The sequence below is a fragment of the Hoplias malabaricus genome, chromosome 1 (assembly GCF_029633855.1).
Source record: "Hoplias malabaricus isolate fHopMal1 chromosome 1, fHopMal1.hap1, whole genome shotgun sequence".
In the NCBI taxonomy this organism is placed as follows: domain Eukaryota; kingdom Metazoa; phylum Chordata; class Actinopteri; order Characiformes; family Erythrinidae; genus Hoplias; species Hoplias malabaricus.
In genome coordinates, this window is record NC_089800.1 from 66,780,745 (window position 1) to 66,802,341 (window position 21,597).

The 21,597-nt window shown below is 38.1% G+C and overlaps 1 protein-coding gene and 1 long non-coding RNA gene across 2 annotated transcripts; one reads left to right on the forward strand and one right to left on the reverse strand.

Moving 5' to 3' along the window:
- The first annotated feature begins 254 nt into the window (after positions 1-254).
- ppp1cb (protein phosphatase 1, catalytic subunit, beta isozyme) lies at positions 255-17,665 on the forward strand. The gene is made up of 9 exons (XM_066671271.1): positions 255-364; positions 9,895-10,026; positions 12,043-12,273; positions 12,802-12,906; positions 13,524-13,595; positions 13,771-13,922; positions 14,162-14,296; positions 14,472-14,572; positions 16,953-17,665. The coding sequence occupies exons 1-9, from the start codon at positions 313-315 to the stop codon at positions 16,960-16,962; spliced, it is 990 nt and encodes a 329-aa protein (XP_066527368.1). The 5' UTR covers positions 255-312; the 3' UTR covers positions 16,963-17,665.
- A 2,199-nt stretch (positions 17,666-19,864) lies between these two features.
- On the reverse strand, positions 19,865-21,418 carry LOC136696699 (uncharacterized). The gene is made up of 3 exons (XR_010802635.1): positions 21,254-21,418; positions 20,594-20,715; positions 19,865-20,273 (listed from the first exon to the last, which is right to left on the reverse strand). It is a non-coding gene; the product is annotated as an uncharacterized lncRNA (long non-coding RNA).
- Positions 21,419-21,597: the final 179 nt, after the last annotated feature.

The following is a 21,597-nucleotide window of genomic DNA, read 5'->3' on the forward strand; positions in this document are numbered from 1 at the left end:
CAAGTAGGCTCCAGACCCACCACTAAACATGAAAAGACTGTTACAGCTGTTAGCCATCAAATCCTCACAGCAGTGTGTATCTGTGTCTAGTGCAATAGCCTGTATGAACGTTAAGACTTATACTGCAAACCCTCTGCTGTTCCCCTCATTTGTAGATGTGTTTCGATGAGCAGGTGGCGTCCGTAGACTTTAGGCCATGGACCGTTAGTGTTAAACCAGTTCAAACTGGCTGCGGAATGACGTCATCGCTGCCGCCCTCCAGCGGCCGTTGGAGAAAGCGACGCGGAGGGAGGCAGAAGTTGAGTGGTGAAGATGGCGGAGAGTGAGCTGAATGTGGATAGTCTCATTTCCCGGCTCCTGGAGGGTGAGCTACGCTTTTGTATCACTGTAATACAACCGTAACCGAACCGTGTGGCTGAGTGCTGTCGAACCGCTGACAAAATGGCAGCTTCTCTCAGTCTGCAATCATACGTTTCGTTTTGTGAGCGCCGCCTGACCGCTGACGTTATTCGCTTAGCTCCAGCGGCTAGTGTTTACAAACTTGCTTTTCTGACAGACTGGATCCTAAGGTTACTCCGAGATATAGATCGCTGCTGTTTAACAGAAAACAACCCTTTAATGGTGTTTTAATACTGAGTACTCAAACAGTGATATTCTTCGGTTATTGACATGGCAGCGTATGGTTTAATGTCCGTAAATGCTGATTAGAAACGCTGCTATTAACTGTTAGACCGATAACGTTTTAAAAAACGAGTTTGTTTTGGTCGTCAGCAAAAAGCGTAAAAACGAACGCTTATTGTTATTTTCTAAGGGCATTTAGTCTAAGGAATAAAAATGCGTTATTGTGCAAAAGTTAGAGGCCACCATTGATTTATTTGTATTTTCCATCAAACCATCAATCAAATACCTTTATTAATTTAAGTTTTCAAGGGTTTATCCAAAATCATATAATTATCTATATATCAATAATTCAGAGACCTCAACAACTAAATATAATTTATCACTATACACACTGTGTTCAGACTTTGCCTGTGTCCTGTATCTGTAATCTGCAGCCACACCTCCAAAGTTCAGTCTTAGAATTTGGTTGGTTGATATCCTTATTCTCATTATTCAAATTCTGGACTCACGAGCAACCTGATCAGTGTTCTGAGAACACCAGAAGCAACTTTTTGTCCTTTCTTGCCTTTTTTCCTTTTCTCATTATGAATTTCTTGACATCCGTTCATGTAACTGCCTTTTTATGTGAATTCTCTCTCAGTGTACTCAGGGAGAAGGGCAGGTCAGTCTGGCAAAGTGCCATCTAGTATTTGTGCTGACAGTTCATACCGTATGACACATAGACGAGATTGATTTTCTTTTTGTGTAGAATTTGCTGTGTAAATATATGTTAAACCTGCATTATGTTAATTTAATATTCATTCTTTTAAATGTTTCTTCACAAGCAAAGAGATAAAAATGTAATGAAACTGACCGTTCCCTTTAAATGAGTATCAGCCACAGTTCAGTTCAGCATGGAAAAAAAAAAACAGTCTTCCACTGGTTCACAGTTTGTGGGTTGGTAGGCTGTAGATGCCCAAATTAATGTGCACATGCATTGAATGTTGGTTTTTGCTGTAGACGTACAATAGCCAAATTCAGCAGTCCTCCCATTGTCATATTTATTAAAGATTATATGTAACTGAATAGTGCTGGGCTATGTGAGCGTGAATCAATATCACAATTAATTGTACATTTTACCATGATTACGATTAATGAACTATTATTTTGTTTGTGTATTTTTGACCCTCAGTTCAGTGACGAGGCTTGTACTGTAAATATGCTCCAGTATTAAATATGGGATATTTTTCTAATGTTGCCGGGAGCTTGTTCCTCTCGTTTTTTGAGCACTGTCGTCTTAAATATAGTCAAAACAGCACGTCCAAGCCACATGCTGTATTTTTCTTTTGTGCTAGCTGCTCTAGCTTGGTCGGCCTCTGCGTTTAGGTTGCTTCCATGTGGCGGATAGGGGCAGAATCATGTAAGTACAGCTTGGTAGTGTGGTTTTAAAGCCCCCCCCCCCCCATTCTCTCAGCTTACTGAGGGGAAAAAAAGCCTAAAACATACACAAAATAACACATTTAACCCCCTCATCTCTTCATTGACTGGTATGAGCTTGCTTTGAGATGTGCCTCACCATATTTTCTTGTTTTCCCTTTGGAAGCTGTGGCTTGAGAAAGCTCATCATCTGCTGCACATTTAGCTCTCACAAACTTGTCCATCTTTTGCTAGCAGTGCTCAAACGTGGGTAGTTAATTTGCCTTGCCCCTCACTTTGGGAACCACTGGTGCAGAGCATGATGTGAGCATATTGACTAGTCGCAGTTTGTCTTTGGAGTTGTTCTGTAAAATGTATATTCAAGCAAAAGTTGGTCAAAATATTGCTGAGCCATCTTTACCTTTATCACATCATTGACTCATTGCTGTATTTTGTATGTCAGGCCACCTCTAAAATCTATATTTGAAAACAGAAAAGCTTATCTTATGTTGTGTTGTCTTGTATTGTTACATTAGTCTGTTGACATTTTGCATTCTGGTGTCTAATACAGTCAAGTTTCCTTGGTGAGACTTTTGTACCAAGCTGTAAAATGTGAAATACGCATGTTTCTCACAGAGACCAAACTTAACATGGAGTCAGTTTCTGCTGCCATCTGTCTCTAACACTTTTCCAGCACTCCTGTAGAGCTCACTGTGGCTGCTTTCCCTCTGCTCCACCATCTGTGGCTCTATGTGACCCTGACACTCGTTCTCTCTCACTTATTCTTTTTCTGTTTATCTCTGCTTTTTCTGCTCTAGTGTCCATCTCTGTCTTATGTATTTTACACACACATATGTATAAACACAGCCAGTGTTCAGTGAGTGTAGAAACAAGGAGTTGGTTCTAAAGTTATGGCTGGGTGTGTAATATATTGTCACTGTCAAATGACAAACATGCATCTACAGAATATAACTTCACAGGAGAAGGAAAAAACTTTCTAAACTTTCGATGGAAATCAAGGGAAAAAAGATCTTATTCCATGTATTTCATTCATCATACCACATCAAGGATAGCTGTTGTCTTCAAATAATGTAGTAAACTAAAAATTGGACAATTTTTTTGTCACTCTCCAGTGATTCCAAATTGTTAATTTTTAGTTTACTACATCATATGAACACAGCAGCTGTACCTCACACTGTATGAACATTTCAGAATAAATGACGCATTGTTGAAAGTTAAGAAGGTTATTTTCCTTCTCCTTTAAAGTAGTTTTTTTTTTCCTCAAATGATGGTCATTATAATTTTTAAGTCATGAATCGTTAGAGTATAAATCAAATTTTATTGAACAAACCTCCAAATGATAAAAGCATTTAAAAAAAAAAAAAAAAAAACCTCAAAATGAACTGTTCCAAATTATTATGCACAGCCGAGTAAAGAACTACAAATGATAATTTCCTGAATTTGCACCAATAGGTGTTCACATTTACTAAAATCAAAAGCTATTTCAATCAAAAACATCTTAACAGGCCAAGTTACATGTTAACATAGGACCTGTTCTTTGATATGACCTTCACAATTCTTGCATCCACTGAACGTGTGAGTTTTTGGAGAGTGTCCACTTAAATTCTTTGCAGGATGTCAGAATAGGCTCCCAGAGCTGCTGTTTTGATGTGAACTGCATCCCACCCTCATAGAGCTTTTGTTTGAGGATACTCCAAAGGTTCTCAATAGGGTTGAGGTCAGGGGGCGATTGTGGCAGCACCATGAGTTTCTCACCTGTTATGCCCTTAGCAGCCAATGACACAGAGGTATTCTTTGCAGCATGCGATGGTGCATTGTCATGCATTAAGATGATTTTGCTAAGTAAGGCAAGCTTCTTATTTTTGTACCATGGAAGAAAGTGATCAGTCAGAAAGTCTGTATACTTTGCCAAGGTTATTTTCACACCACCTGGGACCCTAAAGGGGCCTATCAGCTCCCTCCCCACAATTCTGGCTCAAAACATGACTCCGCCACCTCCTTGTTGACACTGCAGCCTTGTTGGGATGTGGTGGCCATCCACCAACCATCCACTACTCCATCCTTCTGGACCATCCAGAGTTGCGCAGCATTCATCAATAAACAAGACTGGTTGAAAATTAGTCTTCATGTATATCTGGCCTCAGTGCAACGGTTTCTGCTTGTGAGCACTGGTTAGGGGTCGCCAAATTGTAGGTTTACGCACAACTGCAAGCCTCTGGAGGATCCTACACCTTGAGGTTCATAGGACTCCAGAGGCACCAGCAGCTTTAAATAACTATTTGCTGCTTTGTAATGGCATTTTAGCAGCTGCTCTCTTAATCTGATGAATTTGTCTGGCAGAAACCTTCCTCATTATGCCTTTATCTGCACGAACCTGTCTATGCCCTGAATCAGACACAAATCTCTTCACAGTATGATGATCATGCTTCAGTTTTCATGAAATATCTGTTTTCATGCCTTGTCCAAGATCTTTTCTCTTTCTCATATTGCTTGAAACCTGAGGCCTGCTTAATGATATGGAACATCCTTCTTAAGTATTTCTCCTTTAATTGGGCTCACCTGGGAAACTAATTATCACAGGTGTCTGAGACTAATTTCAGTGATCCAAAGAGCCCCGAGACACAATACCATCCACGAGGTTAATGGAAAAACAAAAAAATAAAATCTTTATGACACTTAAATCCAATCTGCATAATAATTTGGAACACAGTGTATATATTAAAATGGTGTATCTCCAAAAAATCAACTTTATTTAAACACACACACATAGAACACATGCCTTGTATCTACACCATTTTATTAAATCAACTCACTACACAAGAACACTTGATAGTTCAACAGTTACAGACTGTAGTCCATCTGCTGTTCTGCATACTTTCTTATCATAAGAAAATGGGATATATTTACTAGATAGATCTTTGCACAGGAAGTTTTCCAAAATTCTTTGGGACAGAGCATGCCATGTGAAGCACTTTTGTGCATGAGGGTCAAATGTATGTCACAATAATAATAATAGTGTGGACAGCCTAACAAAAAAAAATACAATTTGGTCAGAAAATTGGATATGGGCCTTCAGTACGATCAATGTCAACAATATGTATTATGAAAAAATATTATGAATAAGTTTATAATTACTTTGGTCATATTGACTAAGGGGCGGCACGGTGGCGCAGCAGGTAGTGTCACAGTCTCACAGCTCCAGGGGCCTGGAGGTTGTGGGTTCAATTCCCGCTCCGGGTGACTGTCTGTGAGGAGTTGGTGTGTTCTCCCCGTGTCCGCGTGGGTTTCCTCCAGGTGCTCCAGTTTCCCCCCACAGTCCAAAAACACACGTTGCTAGGTGGATTGGCGACTCAAGTGTGTGTGTTGCCCTGTGAAGGACTGGCGCCCCCTCCAGGGTGTATTCCAACCTTGCGCCCAATGATTCCAGGTAGGCTCTGTAGCCATCGCAACCCTGAACTGGATAAGCGGTTACAGATAATGAATGAATGAATATTGACTAAGGCTGAACTATTCAATTAATCAGAAAGTTTTTAAAATCAATTAGTATTTTAAGAAAATCTATTTTATGTAACTTAGCTTTTCTGCTGTTAGTTGTTCTCATAAAGTTTTGTGATTGAACTAAAAAAATACATCTCTCAACTCTATTCTCCACTTGGTGGTTCTAGTCTTTTGGCGCGACCACGACCACCAAAAATTGCTGTTACAAAAATAAGTTTTTGAAATGGAGTGAAATGCCCATCACTAATATTGAGCCTTACTTTTTCATCTTTTCTCAGATGTTCCTTATGTGATTTTTGATTATGTTTTCCTTTGGGTTCGTATGGGTGCTTGAAATCCTTGACAATGCTTGAATATTAATTTTACAATTTCGAAAAGTGCTGGAATTTTAGATAAAGTGCTTCAAAATGCTTGAAATTGTAACTGCATGTCTTTCACAGCAAATGGCTGAATCGTTCACTTATTAGATGGAAAAATAAAATAAGTCGCAGAGACTAAAATGGAAACTGCCCTGCATGGACTCGCTAGCGCCAATGCATGTGGTAAAGATCACTTGACTCGGCTCACCCAGAAGTGCCGACTCTTTGGGCTCATAAGGCTCTTCATTATACCACAAAGGATAAAATCACCATAACATTCTGGCCTGGTTCTTGGACGGGAGCCTGCTCCTATCGTTCGCCTAAAAGGCCTGGCTCAAATAGCATGTTTGTGACCAATACACTGACACTGCTAGCCCAGATATGACTATGATCTCCCAGTGTGTTTTCATGTGTGACCCGCCTCCTTGAAGACACCCCGAAGTCGGAGAGAACTCCGTTTTAATTATGGCTGCATAGAAAACTACAAATACAGAAAATGAATAAGACGAGGACAAAACCCACGAGTAGCTTTCTGCAAAATCTACAAAAAGCACCTGCAGTTTTTCACAATGGGGGAGTCTGCACTCTCGAGATTCAAAGATACATCGTAGTGGAATATTTTAGAGAACACATGAATGCTAATTTGTTTGCTTGCTGCTGAATTTGCAGGCTTAATGATGTGCACTGTGTGATATAATTGGGTAATGCTAGTTTTCATGCAATCTAGAAAATACTAGGAGAAAATATAAACATGCACGTTTAATCATTTCATGCACAAAAGCACAGGGCAAAAAAATAAATACTTTGACTAATTTTAGATGCAGGGAAGTCTTATACACAGGTGACACGTTTATACCAAAACTTTGATTTCGTTTTTAAACTTTTATTTTCTGCTATTACCAAATAGAGTTCAGAATTTTTATTATCCCTTTTATAAAAGTATATAAAAAGTGAAGTTATCATTTTGACTATGAATAAATCTGCAATTTACTGCAACTTTAAGGCTTGAAACCTTTCCTATTAGCGTAATTTTTATATATTTTAAAATGAAACATTTTTAAAAACGTTTAAATTAAGGTCATATAGAGTTAATCTCTCTCTCTCTCTGTGTGTGCGCTAATTACACTCTCCATCTCTAATTAGCTCAGTGCTCATGAGTCCTGACAGAGGCACAGCCTGCTATCATATTGAGCAAAAGACAATTAGGCTAATATGACTGCCTAGCCAAAATGAGATTAAATGAATCTGCAGTATTTTGCCTAGACCGTGTTTAAAAGTGCCCATCTTAGTTTAAATTATAAGGTTCAACCTTAGCAAACACAGGTCCTTGCAAGTTCTGCTCGATTCTGTACAGGCTGCCAGAGTCGGTTTGGAAAGCTGCATCAGACAGAAGTTATAGACTACTGCATGATATCATGTTCAACAGAGAGGAATCAGAGAATCCTTTATAGCAAATATAAAGAACAGTCAAGTCATTATACTGAAACGTTTTTATTGTTTTTCTGGGTAGTGTGTCTTGGCATTGATGTAATGTGCTGTAGCCCACTTTATGGCTGTGTGTGTGTGTGTGTGTGTGGATATAACCTAGTTTTATTAGTTCTCCTAAAATGATTATATTCCAAGGCTGTTCTTAATATCATGCCTTTAAGTCTTGATGAACAAATCATTAACGATAAAATGATTCTCTTATCTTGTCAGCAGTAATCTTTGCTTTGGCATTATGCAGTATTCATTAACTTACTGTATTTGTCCTATTTTGGCACTAGAAAACTGGCCTTTTATGGGAATTGTTCAGAAGTTATATCAGGTTTAAAAAAAAATGCAATTGAGAAGGTTTGTAAAAGATTATAAAATATTTTGATGCCAGAATGGAGATCTGTTATCACTCCAACATGTACAACTGTTTGTATTTATGTGTATATTTTATCTCATTTATTGAATGATGAAGCTAAATATAACTGGAAGTCTCTGGAACTACTGCAGGGAAGGAACACTTGGGCCTGTGTAACATACTAGACCATATTAAAAGCTATTTGGTAATCTCAAAATTAATCTTAAGGCTATATAGTTTGTGTTTTTATTAGCTTAGTAAATTCTAATGTAAATTCTAGCTCCTCGTGATCAACTGACTGCAAAGTCCAAAGGTTTCGTCTTGATTATTATATGCTTATATGAACATCCTGAATTGACCAGAGTGTGTCAATGATAAACTTTTAGATCCCCATTGCAGTAAAACAAAACAAAAATAAAAACTTAAAATAATGATTTCTGCGTTGTTTTATCTTGTTAGTACATAGTTATGTAGGATGTTTTTGGGGTTTTTTTTGTGCCGCAAGCCTGTCCAAATCACATCCAAAGTTGGTAAAGCTAGGAAAATACAGTATGACATTGATTGGCAGACATGGAACTGAGTTACGCAAGCCTGACTGACTCAGTTCTTAGCAGGTTGTTAGCATTTAATACTCCCTGTTGGATTGCTTAATAGTGCAGCGAGCAGTCAATATGTTGGAAGGGTTAGAAATTCCTACCTGTTGCGTTGATGCCCAGTAAACCTCAAAGTAGAGTCTCTTGCTGTAGGAAAAAAGTTGATTTAACATAAATTTATCTAGAGCTGGGCGATATGGCCAAAAATGTTATCAGATCAAATTTTATAGGTATTTCCAAAAATATAGATCGAATACACTGCTATATGCACATTACTCAAATTCACAAGGAAAGTTTTCACTGGAACAATAAAATTTTCTTACCACCAAAATTTAATGATATCTATGTCTTTCATTCATTCATTCATTGTCTGAAACGGCTTATCCAATTCAGGGTCACGGTGGGCGCGGAGCCTACCCGGAATCACTGGGCGCAAGGCGGGAGTACACCCTGGAGAGGGCGCCAGTCCTTCACAGGGCAACATTCACACACATTCATTCACACCTACGGACACCTTTGAGTCGCCAATCCACCTAATTTCATTCATTGTCTGTAACCGCTTATCCAACCTGATCTATGGCGTCGGTTTCAATTAAAAATTCGCCAGCAGAGAAAATAAATTTGTGTGAGGAAATATCACATCAGGCAACGAACAGTGCTCTTGCAAATGGGAAAACATTTCCCAGGAGGAAAATACACTTTGATTGAAAAAAAAAACCCACCTTGTACAAGGATAGTCAACTCACTCTTAGGTTCTCCCTGTGCACAAGGGAAAGTTTCTGTGCTTGTGTTTTGACTGGGGGTCTCCATACCAGACAAAATACACCCCAAAACACAGAGTGAACATATTTAATTTGTGTGTATGTATGTATGTATATATATATATATGTATGTATATATATATATATATATATATATATATATATATATATATATATATATATATATATATATATATATACACACACAAGCACTTGAATTAAACCTGTTGTAGTCTACGTTCTTAGGTTAATGCAGTCTTCTACATTCATTTACCGTTATAGCATGAGTATATGCGCCTCATAGCGTGTAGCTGACTGTGCTATCCGGGAATAGAAATAAAGGTTTATTGAGCTCCTTTACCCAAAGGTTATCATTAATCACGAAACTAATTGATATTGTTTTATCGCCCAGAATTTTATACTAACCCAGTTGTACTCAGTTAACTAAGATGTATGCAAAGTCAAGCAATTTTTTTTGTTAAATTTACAAATAAAGATTAATATCACATAAATGCTTGTTATTGCCTTTATTTTATTATCTTACCAGATCTAATGTAGATATCTAAGAGAAATCTGTAGACCTGTAGATTTGTGATTAACTACATTTGGAATAAAGGAAAATATGTCAAGTACTAGTTTTAGGCTTTAAATGAGGAGGATGCTCTTTGAGTTAGGTCTTGTGGCTCTATTACTGGCCATATAATGGATTTTTATGTAGCTTGACCAGTACTGAATATGTTGTTTCTGGATATTTCTGTTTTTGGAGCAAAATGTGATGATGCTTGTGATGATAAAGGCTTTATTCTCTCCCTCAGTGCGAGGATGTCGTCCAGGGAAGATTGTGCAAATGACGGAGGCGGAGGTGAGAGGCCTGTGCATCAAATCCAGAGAAATCTTCCTCAGCCAGCCCATCCTGCTCGAGCTGGAGGCTCCACTTAAAATCTGCGGTATGCCTGCCAACTATTACTCCCTCTTTTGCCCTCTTCACATTTGTCCTCCTTTTTTCTCTGTGTACTTTACTAGTCTCCATCTGTCAGGTCTTACAGCAGTTGCTTGAACACAGCCAAACTTTACTTGGGCTTTGTTTCAAAGCTTGTTGAGGGTTTTTTTAGGATACTTAGAACTTGTGTGGTTTATGTGAGAGACAAACAGAACACTGTCTTTGTGAAATGGGTCAGCCACTCTTGGTTTGGCAGATTATAGAAACAAAACATTTTTTAAAATTTATTCATGTCTGAAACTTACTTGAGCATTGCAAATATCTTGAATACAGTTCTTTGGTTATTTTCACCTCTTTTCTGCTCTATGGTGAAAATATGTTAATGTGGTGGTTCCCTTTGAGAAACTAAGAAAGTTGGTGTGTATTTGTGCATGTGTGTTGTCATGGTTCAGTTCAAGAATGAATTTAAAGACTCAAGTAGAACAGTCTCCTTAGTTCCCACATCCTGGAATGTGCTTATATAACCAGTATTGAGAGGCACAGAGAAATGCTGTCGTTTTCATGCCATTCTCTTTTTCATCAGTGAATACAATAAACACAATCCTAGACCAGTGCACATACTTACATATGTGTCTGGAAATGCTTACATGCAGGATGAACAAGGTTTATGCTCACATTTGAATGTTAAGCAGTTTAAAAATAAATTAAAATTGGTCAGAAGTGATGAACAAAACTATGTATGTTGTTTAGATTACAGAAAGCTGTAATAGATTTATATTTCATGTCATATTTCAGTAGACTTAAGGCAGTTAAATTGTCTTAAAAATAGTCTTTCTTTCTTTCCCTAGATCTTACTTGCTGTCTCATACCTCATTTTTCTTTCTCTTCATCTTGTCTTCCTCTCTATTCCCTCTGGTCTATGCTTCAGCACACTCTCTTTCCATCTTTCTCCTTCAGTGGCGGTCACTTCCCTCTAAACTCTTCTAATTTCTCTCTCTCTCTCTTTAGAAATGATTTATTAAAATGAAACGTGTGTAAGGATATTGCAGCCTTATATCTTTGCCGTTATAAACACATAAACATAACATTCATAGAAAGTATGAGTGTCACAATACACAATAAATACAAATTAAATAAGTGATAAGGTGATGCTGATGTACTTTAACAAGGGGTGGAAAAAAACAAAACCCTTTTATATAATTGTTGTTTTTCATTGTACTTGCTGAAAAATAATTGCTATGATATCGGTTTGGAATATTTTTCTTGACCCAAGACTTGTGTGTGTGTGTGTGTGAGACATCATTAACCTGGATTCTCTGTCTCCCGGGTGATGAGGCTGGTCTGTAGGCCGTTATGAGTCATGGAGCTGCAGCCAGCTCTGTGTCCTTCAACTGTTCTCTCACTTTCTAACTCCTTTTCCCAATATCTTCAGGTCAAAGCTGTTAAAATGAAGCATAGTACATCCTCTATACATTGAGATTGAGCTGGGTTAATTTCATTTTATAATTTTCAGTTGTTACATTTCAATATAATTGGTTTTAATATCTATCACTGTCAGCAGTTTGTGGATTTTCCTCTGTGAATTGTTTTTGTAGTATCTATATAGTAACTGAATCCATGAAATTTAAGTGAATTTCATATATATATATTTTAATGTATTTTAATTTCCCCTATAGACACAAAACAACCACAAACCCAAGCTGGTTACCCTAGTAAAATGAAAAATATTTTCTGAATCCACTGTCAATTAAAATTAGAAAATAGGTACCGCTTTAGATACGACAACTTTATCAAGTTAATAAATAGGCTTTTTAAAAAATGTATTAACCTTTATAAGTGTAGCCTTATTTTAAAAGTGGTACTGAAAAATGTTATACTAAACAACACCAGTATAATTTGACTGAGCTCATGGAAGGGTTTCTGTGAGCTCAAATAATTATCAGATTTTATTAGTGTTGATAATCAGATGTAATGAGGGCCCTGGTGTTTGTGGATGATATGTATTCCCCTGTTCTCTTCACAGGTGATATCCACGGTCAGTACACAGACCTACTAAGGTTGTTTGAGTACGGGGGTTTTCCTCCAGAAGCAAATTACCTGTTCCTGGGAGATTATGTGGATCGAGGGAAGCAGTCTCTGGAGACCATCTGTCTGCTGCTGGCATACAAGATCAAATACCCTGAAAACTTCTTTTTGCTGCGTGGCAACCATGAGTGTGCCTCCATCAACCGCATCTACGGCTTCTACGATGAGTGTGAGTACTTTGAAATGATGGCAGACTCAAGAAAACATACGGTGTGTGCTTATTAAAAAGGGGCAAGAGGACATTGTCATATCCTGCAACATTCTGCGACATATTAACTGTACATCAGTTCCACCATGAAACCTATGAATGAAAGTGTAATTATATATTTATATAATATAGTGTATGAATTATTTAACAGATTATTTACAGGATGCCCCAGCTCAGTCAGTGGCATATAAATGTAGCCACTGATTATAGCTCAGGTGAGAAAATGAGCTGTATGTTACAGTTGCAAACTAATGTTAATGATTGCGTGCTGATATTGCATTGTTTTTTAAATGTTGTTTTTACCTTTTGTGTGCTCAAAGCAGTCACAGATGAAGGATTACGCAGGTGTTCGCAGGCTGATCATAAATCATGAATCACACTGAGAGAAAATGGCCATAGTATTAGGATTCCGTCCATATTGTGAAACCCCTCAGTTGATCTGTGAAATATACACGGAATGAAAAAGCTCTGTATGTTGTTTTTATACAGGTAAGCGCAGGTTCAACATAAAGCTTTGGAAAACCTTCACCGACTGTTTCAACTGTCTTCCCATTGCTGCCATCATCGATGAAAAGATTTTCTGCTGCCACGGAGGTAGGAGCACGTGCTGCAATTAATTCTACTCAATGTTGATTGGCTGAAAATCTTACTGATTACTAGGTCTGTGTGGTTCTCTGAATCTCTAGCACTTTCAGAATTTTGGCATTTATGTCCTGCAGCCTGAGTTAATCTGAAAACACATCTTGGTGTATTCAGCAGTGAAGCCTTTAAAATAAAATACAATTTGTCTCCTTTCTGTGCACAGGTACTTTGTGAAAACTACACTCTCAGTGCAAATTATCCATTCACAGTTTTCTTTTGAACGGAGACTCTGCATAATCTGTTAATGGAATAGCACCCATTAAGCATAATTGTCCAGTATGAATGGGTACTGGAGGGTGATTGCAGAAGTCTGTTTGGTTTCTTCAGAGTGTGCTGGTTTCCTCCCATAATCCAAAAATCATGCTGGTAGGTAGATTGGCTATTCAAAATTGTCCATAGCTGTGAGTGTGATGCCCTGGGACGGACTGTGCCCCATACAAGGTGTATTCCTGCTTTTCGCCCAGTGATTCTGCCTAGGCCCCAGACCCACAGTGACCATGAATCGGAAAAACAGTTACAGAAAACTGAATGAATTAATGAATAATTTCATTCTGTTCTGTTATCCTTAGGTCTTTCTCCTGATCTGCAGTCTATGGAACAGATCCGACGGATCATGAGGCCCACTGATGTTCCTGATACAGGTGACTTGTGCGCACACACATACACACACTTATGCTCATATAAAATATGCTCTAACAGTTGCATAGGCCATTTTATATTTGTTGTTGTTGTTTTTAGAGAGACCAACAATCAGCATTGTTCAGTTTTACAGTGGTTAATATTGATTGGCTATAATCTTTGTCTTCATTTCTATAGGCTTGCTGTGTGATTTATTGTGGTCAGACCCTGATAAGGATGTCCAGGGTTGGGGGGAGAATGACCGAGGCGTGTCCTTTACATTTGGGGCAGACGTGGTCAGCAAGTTTCTCAACCGCCATGACCTGGACCTCATCTGCAGAGCACATCAAGTAAACCAAACAGAGCAGCCAATTATATACTTAAAACTCAGTGATTGACAACTAAGCTGACCAATCAGAAACTTTTTTGTTTCTTTTTAATGAAAGAACTATCCAAGTGAAACAGGAAAATGACTAATCTGACTGTGACTGGATTAGATAATAGTTACATAATCACACTGCTCCATTTCTTTAACTCTTGGTGGTAGGTAATTGTTATGAATTATCTGCTCTATTTTGATTAACACTAGGTGGTGGAGGATGGTTATGAATTCTTTGCGAAGCGGCAGCTGGTCACTCTGTTTTCTGCACCCAACTACTGTGGAGAGTTTGACAATGCAGGGGGCATGATGAGTGTGGACGAGTCCCTCATGTGCTCCTTTCAGGTGTGATAGACACACACACACACACAATATTGTCACTGATTTTTCTGTGTATGGACAAAATCAGATCCAAGTAATCCCAAGCACATTGAGTAATTTTAAGATGTGAGCTTTGCACATTAAAGCAGGTTACGACCCTTCGCTGAAACACTCCTCTTTGCATCTGTCGTCCTCTCAGATCTTGAAGCCTTCAGAGAAGAAGGCAAAGTATCAGTACGCTGGAGTGAACTCGGGACGTCCAGTCACTCCCCCTCGCACAGCACAGGCCCCGAAAAAGAGGTGAGCGTCCTGCCCCTCCACCAGCAAAAAAACACCCTCAACCAACACACCACATTCTCTACAAGACCCCAGGAAATGTCAAGCCTCTCTGGAGGGGGCTACCTGTCCCCAATCCACTCTTCTCTTCCTCTCCCTATTTTCTTAATATTCCTGTACATAAATTTTGCTGTGACCAGTTGATAATCTCTTTCTTTATTTCTCTCTGCCTGTTTTGGGGGTATTTTTAATAACAACAATAATAACCACAATAACCAGGATGAATTTGTTAACATAGGAAGGATTTTGAGTCTCTCTCTCTCTCTCTCTCTCCCTTTTCTTTCAATTTCTCTTTCTGTCTGACACAGTATTGTAAGGTGATTAGATATACTGAGTTAAATTAAAGAAACCAGCATTTTTGAAGTTAATCACCATCTGCTGTATCTGTAGTACAGTTGATTAAAACAGGCAACAGTTTCAACTCAGTAAAAGAACAGAATCACATAATCACTCAAAACTTTGTAATAAAAGTCAATGGTTATGTGTTGAAAGTACTTTTGTTCCTCTAAATACGTATGAATTATATGCTATAGATGCAACAAATAGAGATTGGGTGAAGGAACATTGCTGGAGAATTTATTGGTGGGTTTGGTTTTGATACGTTTGCCTTTTAATAGTCCTAAAGCAGTAAGCCCCTCAGAGTGGGGACACACATTGCAAACACACGCACACACATCTGTTCTATTTAATTCACATACACACATGCTATAGGTCTGTCCCACAACCTAGTGAGCTGCCTAGGTAGGCACTGACTCCATTGATGGTTGTTTAAGTAGACAGCATTCTAACGGTCGGCAGGTTGTTGAGGTGCTCTAGTTGGAGAGCGATTTTGTCACGGCTTGTTCCCACCTACTGCACACAACCGGTGTTTATTTACCTCAGTAGCTAGCTCTGGATTCTCCTCTTTCCATTTTTATCACGATTTGAATTATTTTGACTCTGGGAGGTAATGTTGCCTTTGCAGCTGAAGGAGGGTTTGATGCTCCCTTAAAATTCAGCCAGATAAAGATATCTTACAAGACAGCATAATGAGGTAATTAAGAACTGGGATAGCCTACGTGTCGGGAGCATGCACACTGTGACGTAAAGTGCTCTCTAATTAGACAGCTCACTAGTTTTTGGGACAGACCAAATATTTCCTTAAAACTGAAGGACAGTAATAGTACATTTTGCAACAATTTGCTGCAGCAAAGCCTCTAGGAAGGATATAGAACCTGTTGGAACTTTGGTGTAAGAAATTGTTTAGCGCATAGTTGAGAACAGGTACTGATATTGAATTATTAGTTTTGGATCACTAATTTGCACTTCAGACAAACTCAAAGGATTTGAATACATAAATCGTACTTATACCCCTCTATCCGACACTCGGTATTCAGCTTGGTGTCCTTAGACATGTTTTGTTTGCTGCATTTGTGTTGGTTATAGTAGCTGAAAGTGCACAGTTGAAGATATGTCCACAATAGGTGCACCTTTAAAGAGCCAGAATTCATTAATTACAAGTAGTGTCTACAAATATTTGGACATACAGTATGACTAACATTTAATGACATACAAACACATGCTACATTTACCTCTACACACACACACACAGCTCTAGAGTATAATGTAATACAGTGTCATTATAAGACATTTTTATACATCCACAAGAGCCAGTGGTGAATAGGAGGGCACTGGAAACTTGGAGGAATAAAAGAAGAGAAGCTGTTTAAGTCTGCATTGTTGTATACATCCAATTAGATATGAGACTCTTCTGAATCTAGACCATATTCACTGCTGCTCTGATTTGCTAAAAACGCTGCTGGATATCATCAAAACATCACTTGTTTTTATTGTACACAAACAATGGAGTCAGTAAAAGGATGAAGGAGGGATTTAGAAACGGTTTTGATGCAGTCGTCAACACAAACAAACACTTAAGCCTAGTCCCAAATGGCTCCCTAAGCCCTGTGGCCTTCCAGAAAGTGCACAACATGCAGATTTACAGGGCACTTGGTTTAACATGTGTTTGGGGCAGAAACACTGTACAACAAATAACTCATTGAATAATTTGCTTCTCAGATCACAAATGCATTTATTAACGTTTGTATTTAATTTATTAACCTCTGAATAATTGGTAAGACAAAACTAACCTCTCTGACTGGTCCTCGTCTGCTTCTAAAATCATTTTGTGTAAGTTACTACATCATTGATGGTATGCAGATGATGTTCAAATAAAAAAAAAAAGGGACGCCCTAAAGCCTGCAGATGTGGAAGTTAGGACCGTAAGTGTGACGTTTGGGACTGGACAAAATTTTCACCCTTATATTTTGCACATTTTATGGCTCACTTCATGTTTTTTTTCCAGGTTTGCATGAAAGCACTAATCACACGTTTCTCCACATCTCACTTTTGAAGGACATGTGGTGTTTGTGTTTGGACAGGAATGATCCAGTAGTGATTGAGATGCTGTCTGTAGAATGTATTTGATTTGACTCTTGTATTGTGTGTTGCAAAAGTGACATGGAAATGAAAAGATTCTGCAGAAGGATCCATTGTGTCCAGCAAACACATCTTTCCACTCACCTGTCTTCCCATTTCCATCACCTTTTAGTTTGTCCCAGCTTTTTTCTTTTGCTTTCTGCTTTCCTACTTTGCCCCTCCCCCCATCAGTAGAACAGGTAAATGAATTGGCTGTATGTGAAATCCTGGTTTCTAGTGTCTATGGGGCATTTACATGAATTTAAGAGCAGGACCCCATTATTGCTACCTTTTCTCAGTTCCACTGACTAAACTGTTTGTCAGTGGAGCTCTGAGGTCCAAAACAAACACCTGTTCACATGATCAAATCTCAAGAGTGTTCAGAAGCTGTCACACTCTACAGGAGAGGCCTCTTAATGTGTGAAAATTGTTGCCTCATTAATGTGTTGTAATTTTTTTTTTATTGTTTTGGTTTTTAATGTGTGATCTGTTTTCTTTTCCTTAATTTATATTTGGAAGTTGGGAAACTGAAAGTATTACAAAATGCAGCTTTGAGATTTGTATAAGTGGATTTCAGATTCTTTGAACTCAATAAATGGAAGTAAAACAAAGTTTTGACTGCTGCTTTATTCTTTTGCTAAATAGCTGGAAAAGTTTCAGGGCTAATATTCACTAAACTGATTATGAGCTGAATTGTGGTCAACTGTGGAAGTAGAAGAAACTCACTTGTGTTGCACAATGGAACACACCATTGCTCTTCACATGGTAGGTTGGTCCCCTGTTCAGATAAGCACAACACTCTATAACAACAGGGGTAACTGAGCAAGACTCAATGCTACATTCTCTCATATCTGTTAACTGAATTAAATATGGAGTGGAAGATTTATTTTAGAAGCATTTTCCCCACAAATGTTTGTAAAGGTGGATTTCATGGCTATGTGCTTTATTTTATAAACCTGTTTTCATGAGACTGAATGAAACACCTTAATTCAATTATTAGGTGTGTCTCAATACTTTGATCCATTTAGTGTATCAGTCTGGCTCAAATAGTCAAACTCAATTGAATCAATTGTCTGTGGCTTAGCTCTTAAAATACTCGAGGACAATTGAACAATGTTCACTTGAAGAAAACGGGTCAGGATTTATACAGAGCCCTGAGATTCACTCCATATGTTCTCTGAATAACAAAGAGACTTAAAATATTACATGTACATTAAAAAAACTTATACACTCTATACTGCTCAAAAAATTGGAATCCCCTGTCATACAAACCCTTCAAATTATATAATTAAAAAAGGGTCCCTTAAAGAAACTTCAGGTGGATGGTCTGAGAAACATTAAAGGCAGCTTGATGTCTTGCACAGAGTATAAAACTCACCCTGCAGTGGCTTTCTGAAGAAAATCTAAATTCGTCTGGCTCTGTGGGTGAAATGTGTTGTGATGGCGCCCCCTGGTGAAAACTGCCTCAAACTATTAAGAATATCCCTATGTTATAAATCCTCTAAACAGCAGAATTCCATGTGTACGCCATCTGTTTTTGTTTAGTTTTTCTTTCAGATTTGTATCTATGTTCAGATTTACTGCATGTAGTGACACCTTCACACAGCTCCAGGACCTGGGGCTCAATACTTACTTCGATTCACTCCATATGTTCTCTGAATAACAAAGAGACTTAAAATATTACATGTACATTAAAAAAACTTATACACTCTATACTGCTCAAAAAATTGGAATCCCCTGTCATACAAACCCTTCAAATTATATAATTAAAAAAGGGTCCCTTAAAGAAACTTCAGGTGGATGGTCTGAGAAACATTAAAGGCAGCTTGATGTCTTGCACAGAGTATAAAACTCACCCTGCAGTGGCTTTCTGAAGAAAATCTAAATTCGTCTGGCTCTGTGGGTGAAATGTGTTGTGATGGCGCCCCCTGGTGAAAACTGCCTCAAACTATTAAGAATATCCCTATGTTATAAATCCTCTAAACAGCAGAATTCCATGTGTACGCCATCTGTTTTTGTTTAGTTTTTCTTTCAGATTTGTATCTATGTTCAGATTTACTGCATGTAGTGACACCTTCACACAGCTCCAGGACCTGGGGCTCAATACTTACTTCGATTCACAATCTGTGAGGATAATGTGTGTTCTCCCTGTGTCTGCATGGGTTTCCTCTAGGTGCTTTAGTTTCCTCTCACAATCCAAAAACACATGATGCTTGGTGGATTGGCTCTGTTCACAGGCGTCAGTGTTTGAAGGACTGGGGTGTGTCCAGAATGTGTTTCTGCCTTGTAGTCAGTGTTTCTCCATAGGCACTTACAGAGGATAAATTAATATAAGAACCTCAGTAAATTATACCTTGCTTGAAGGAACATTAATAGCAGTATCACATACTAGGGAATCTTTTGAAAGGCATTAAGACTTCTTTCGCTTCAATATTTATTAACATCTTTTGATCTAAATAGCGGGAGTGATTTAAAGGAACACTACATAATATTTTTACCTTAATATTACACCTTCAAAATCATTGTTGTGCTCTGTTGACCTGTAAAATGGGGAATATAGAAACTCTGTCATTGCTACTCTAGGCATAGCACTGCAGAAAATGCACTATGCAACATTTGAAGGAGGGTAGGAACAAAGGAGTAAAAAATAAATGTTACCTATTTTTCCTTTAATGTTTTTATCCAAATAAGCTTTTTTGTGTTTTGTATTTGTGTTGAAATGCCAGAAGCAGTAGAGCAGAGTAAACTACAAACTCATTCTTATGTTATTCTTTCATGTTCTTGTATTTTATTATGGCCCAAAAATATAAGCACACACTTTGCAGAACTTTAGAGCTGTTAGTCAGTTTTATTGTTTCATTCTGCTCTTAAGTTTCAAGATTTATTATGTCCACACTGACCACTCTCACTGACCAGTCCTCCACTGTCTCCAGGCCTGGGTCAGGGCTGTCCTCAGTGGACTATCGTAGATCAAGTAAAACATGGTGAAGAAGAAGCAGGGAACACCAAAATGAAAGTCACAAAGCAGCCACAGCAGCAGGACACACACAATGACTGACAGCAGGAGAAAGATGGTCCAGGGCTTCGAACCCAGACAACTGGCCGCCCAGTAGACCACCCCGCTGACCATTTCACAGAGCCATAGGACCAAAACATTGTCCCTCAGACATCTCACCAATCTGCAGTTCAGCACAGCTGAGATCAGCGTCTTTACAGGGAAGGCATAAAACGTTTTTGTTTTTTTTTCCTACTGATATAAGTTACTGTACAGAGATATAATAATGTTTTGGGACCCTTTCTAAAGGTCTATTTATCATTGAATTTTCACAAAATGTATATTGAGTAAATAAATTAATTGAGATACAACCTTTTGTTCTGACTGAAGCAAACCACATGTTGCGAGGTTCTAAGAAAAACCCTAAATAGGTAAATAACCTATGTTGTGTAACTATACACTTCCTCTAGTCAAGTCTTTGTATTTTAGGTGGAAGTTATTGTACAGTTGTATAGTATGTATTTCTCGGTTACCTGTTGATTTGCAGTTGGACAACACACTGTACTGTCCTGAGCCTCAGGGTCTCTCCTCTGAAAACACTCCTTGCGAGATGACAAGGTTTTCCACCTTCTTCTCACCTTCATGGTCAGAGTCCCTGCAGAATACAGTTAGCTTTGGTGCTTATTAAACTAAATTAATAAACGTAACGTCTGAGTATTAATACAAATGACAAGATCAAGCAGCCAATTAGATTACAGGATTCAGGTATCTGATTAAATTTATTCAGATAGCTAATTCATTAGATTGCGAATTGAAGTTCGCAAATCAGACAAACTCGCTCACACACCTACGATGAGATTTTACATAGTGATAACCAACCAACATGAGATTTTGGACTGAGGGGGTCAACTCAGGGAAATCCACGCAGAATGAACCCACCAACATATTGTTCATAGAACCTATAGGCATACAGACAACTAACATATTTTCTCATTTTATTATTTATTTATGTGTGTATTATTTATTTAGTAATTAGAAACACCTGATTATGATAAACAAGCAAGAGCAAATCTGATAGGAAAAAGCGAGAATAAGGGATTAATTAAAGACTGCAATATATAGCTACATAGCTAAATAATGAATTAAAGTTAGCTAAAATCTTGCAACAAAAATTAGAGCCACCGTTTCCATACCTATAATGTTTACTTTTCATTTAACGCAGGTTAACGGGAGTTTGAAGCCTATTCAATACTTTAAAAGCGGCTGGAGCTTCAGAAAAGACGTGTATTTTTCCCTGTTCACAAAGTAAAATGATGGTCTTTTAGTGGAGTACACTTTTGAACCACCCTTTAACGTCAGCTCTCCCGTTTCTATAGAAACTAACGGCTGCTTCTTCTGTCCATGCATAAATAACATTCAGTAACACACCAGTTTTAAATCGTGAATTAGGAAACAAAAATGGCAGTAATGTAACTAAAATGTCACAACCATACAGACAGAATATACAAAATACAAAGAAATATAGAGATGCCACTAA

Coding starts and splice junctions, on each gene's coding strand:
- ppp1cb (XM_066671271.1), top strand. CDS start 313: ATGGCGGAGAGTGAGCTGAATGTGGATAGTCTCATTTCCCGGCTCCTG. Junction 12,907..13,523: donor GATTTTCTGCTGCCACGGAG/GTAGGAGCACGT, acceptor TGTTATCCTTAG/GTCTTTCTCCTGATCTGCAG. Junction 13,596..13,770: donor CACTGATGTTCCTGATACAG/GTGACTTGTGCG, acceptor TCATTTCTATAG/GCTTGCTGTGTGATTTATTG.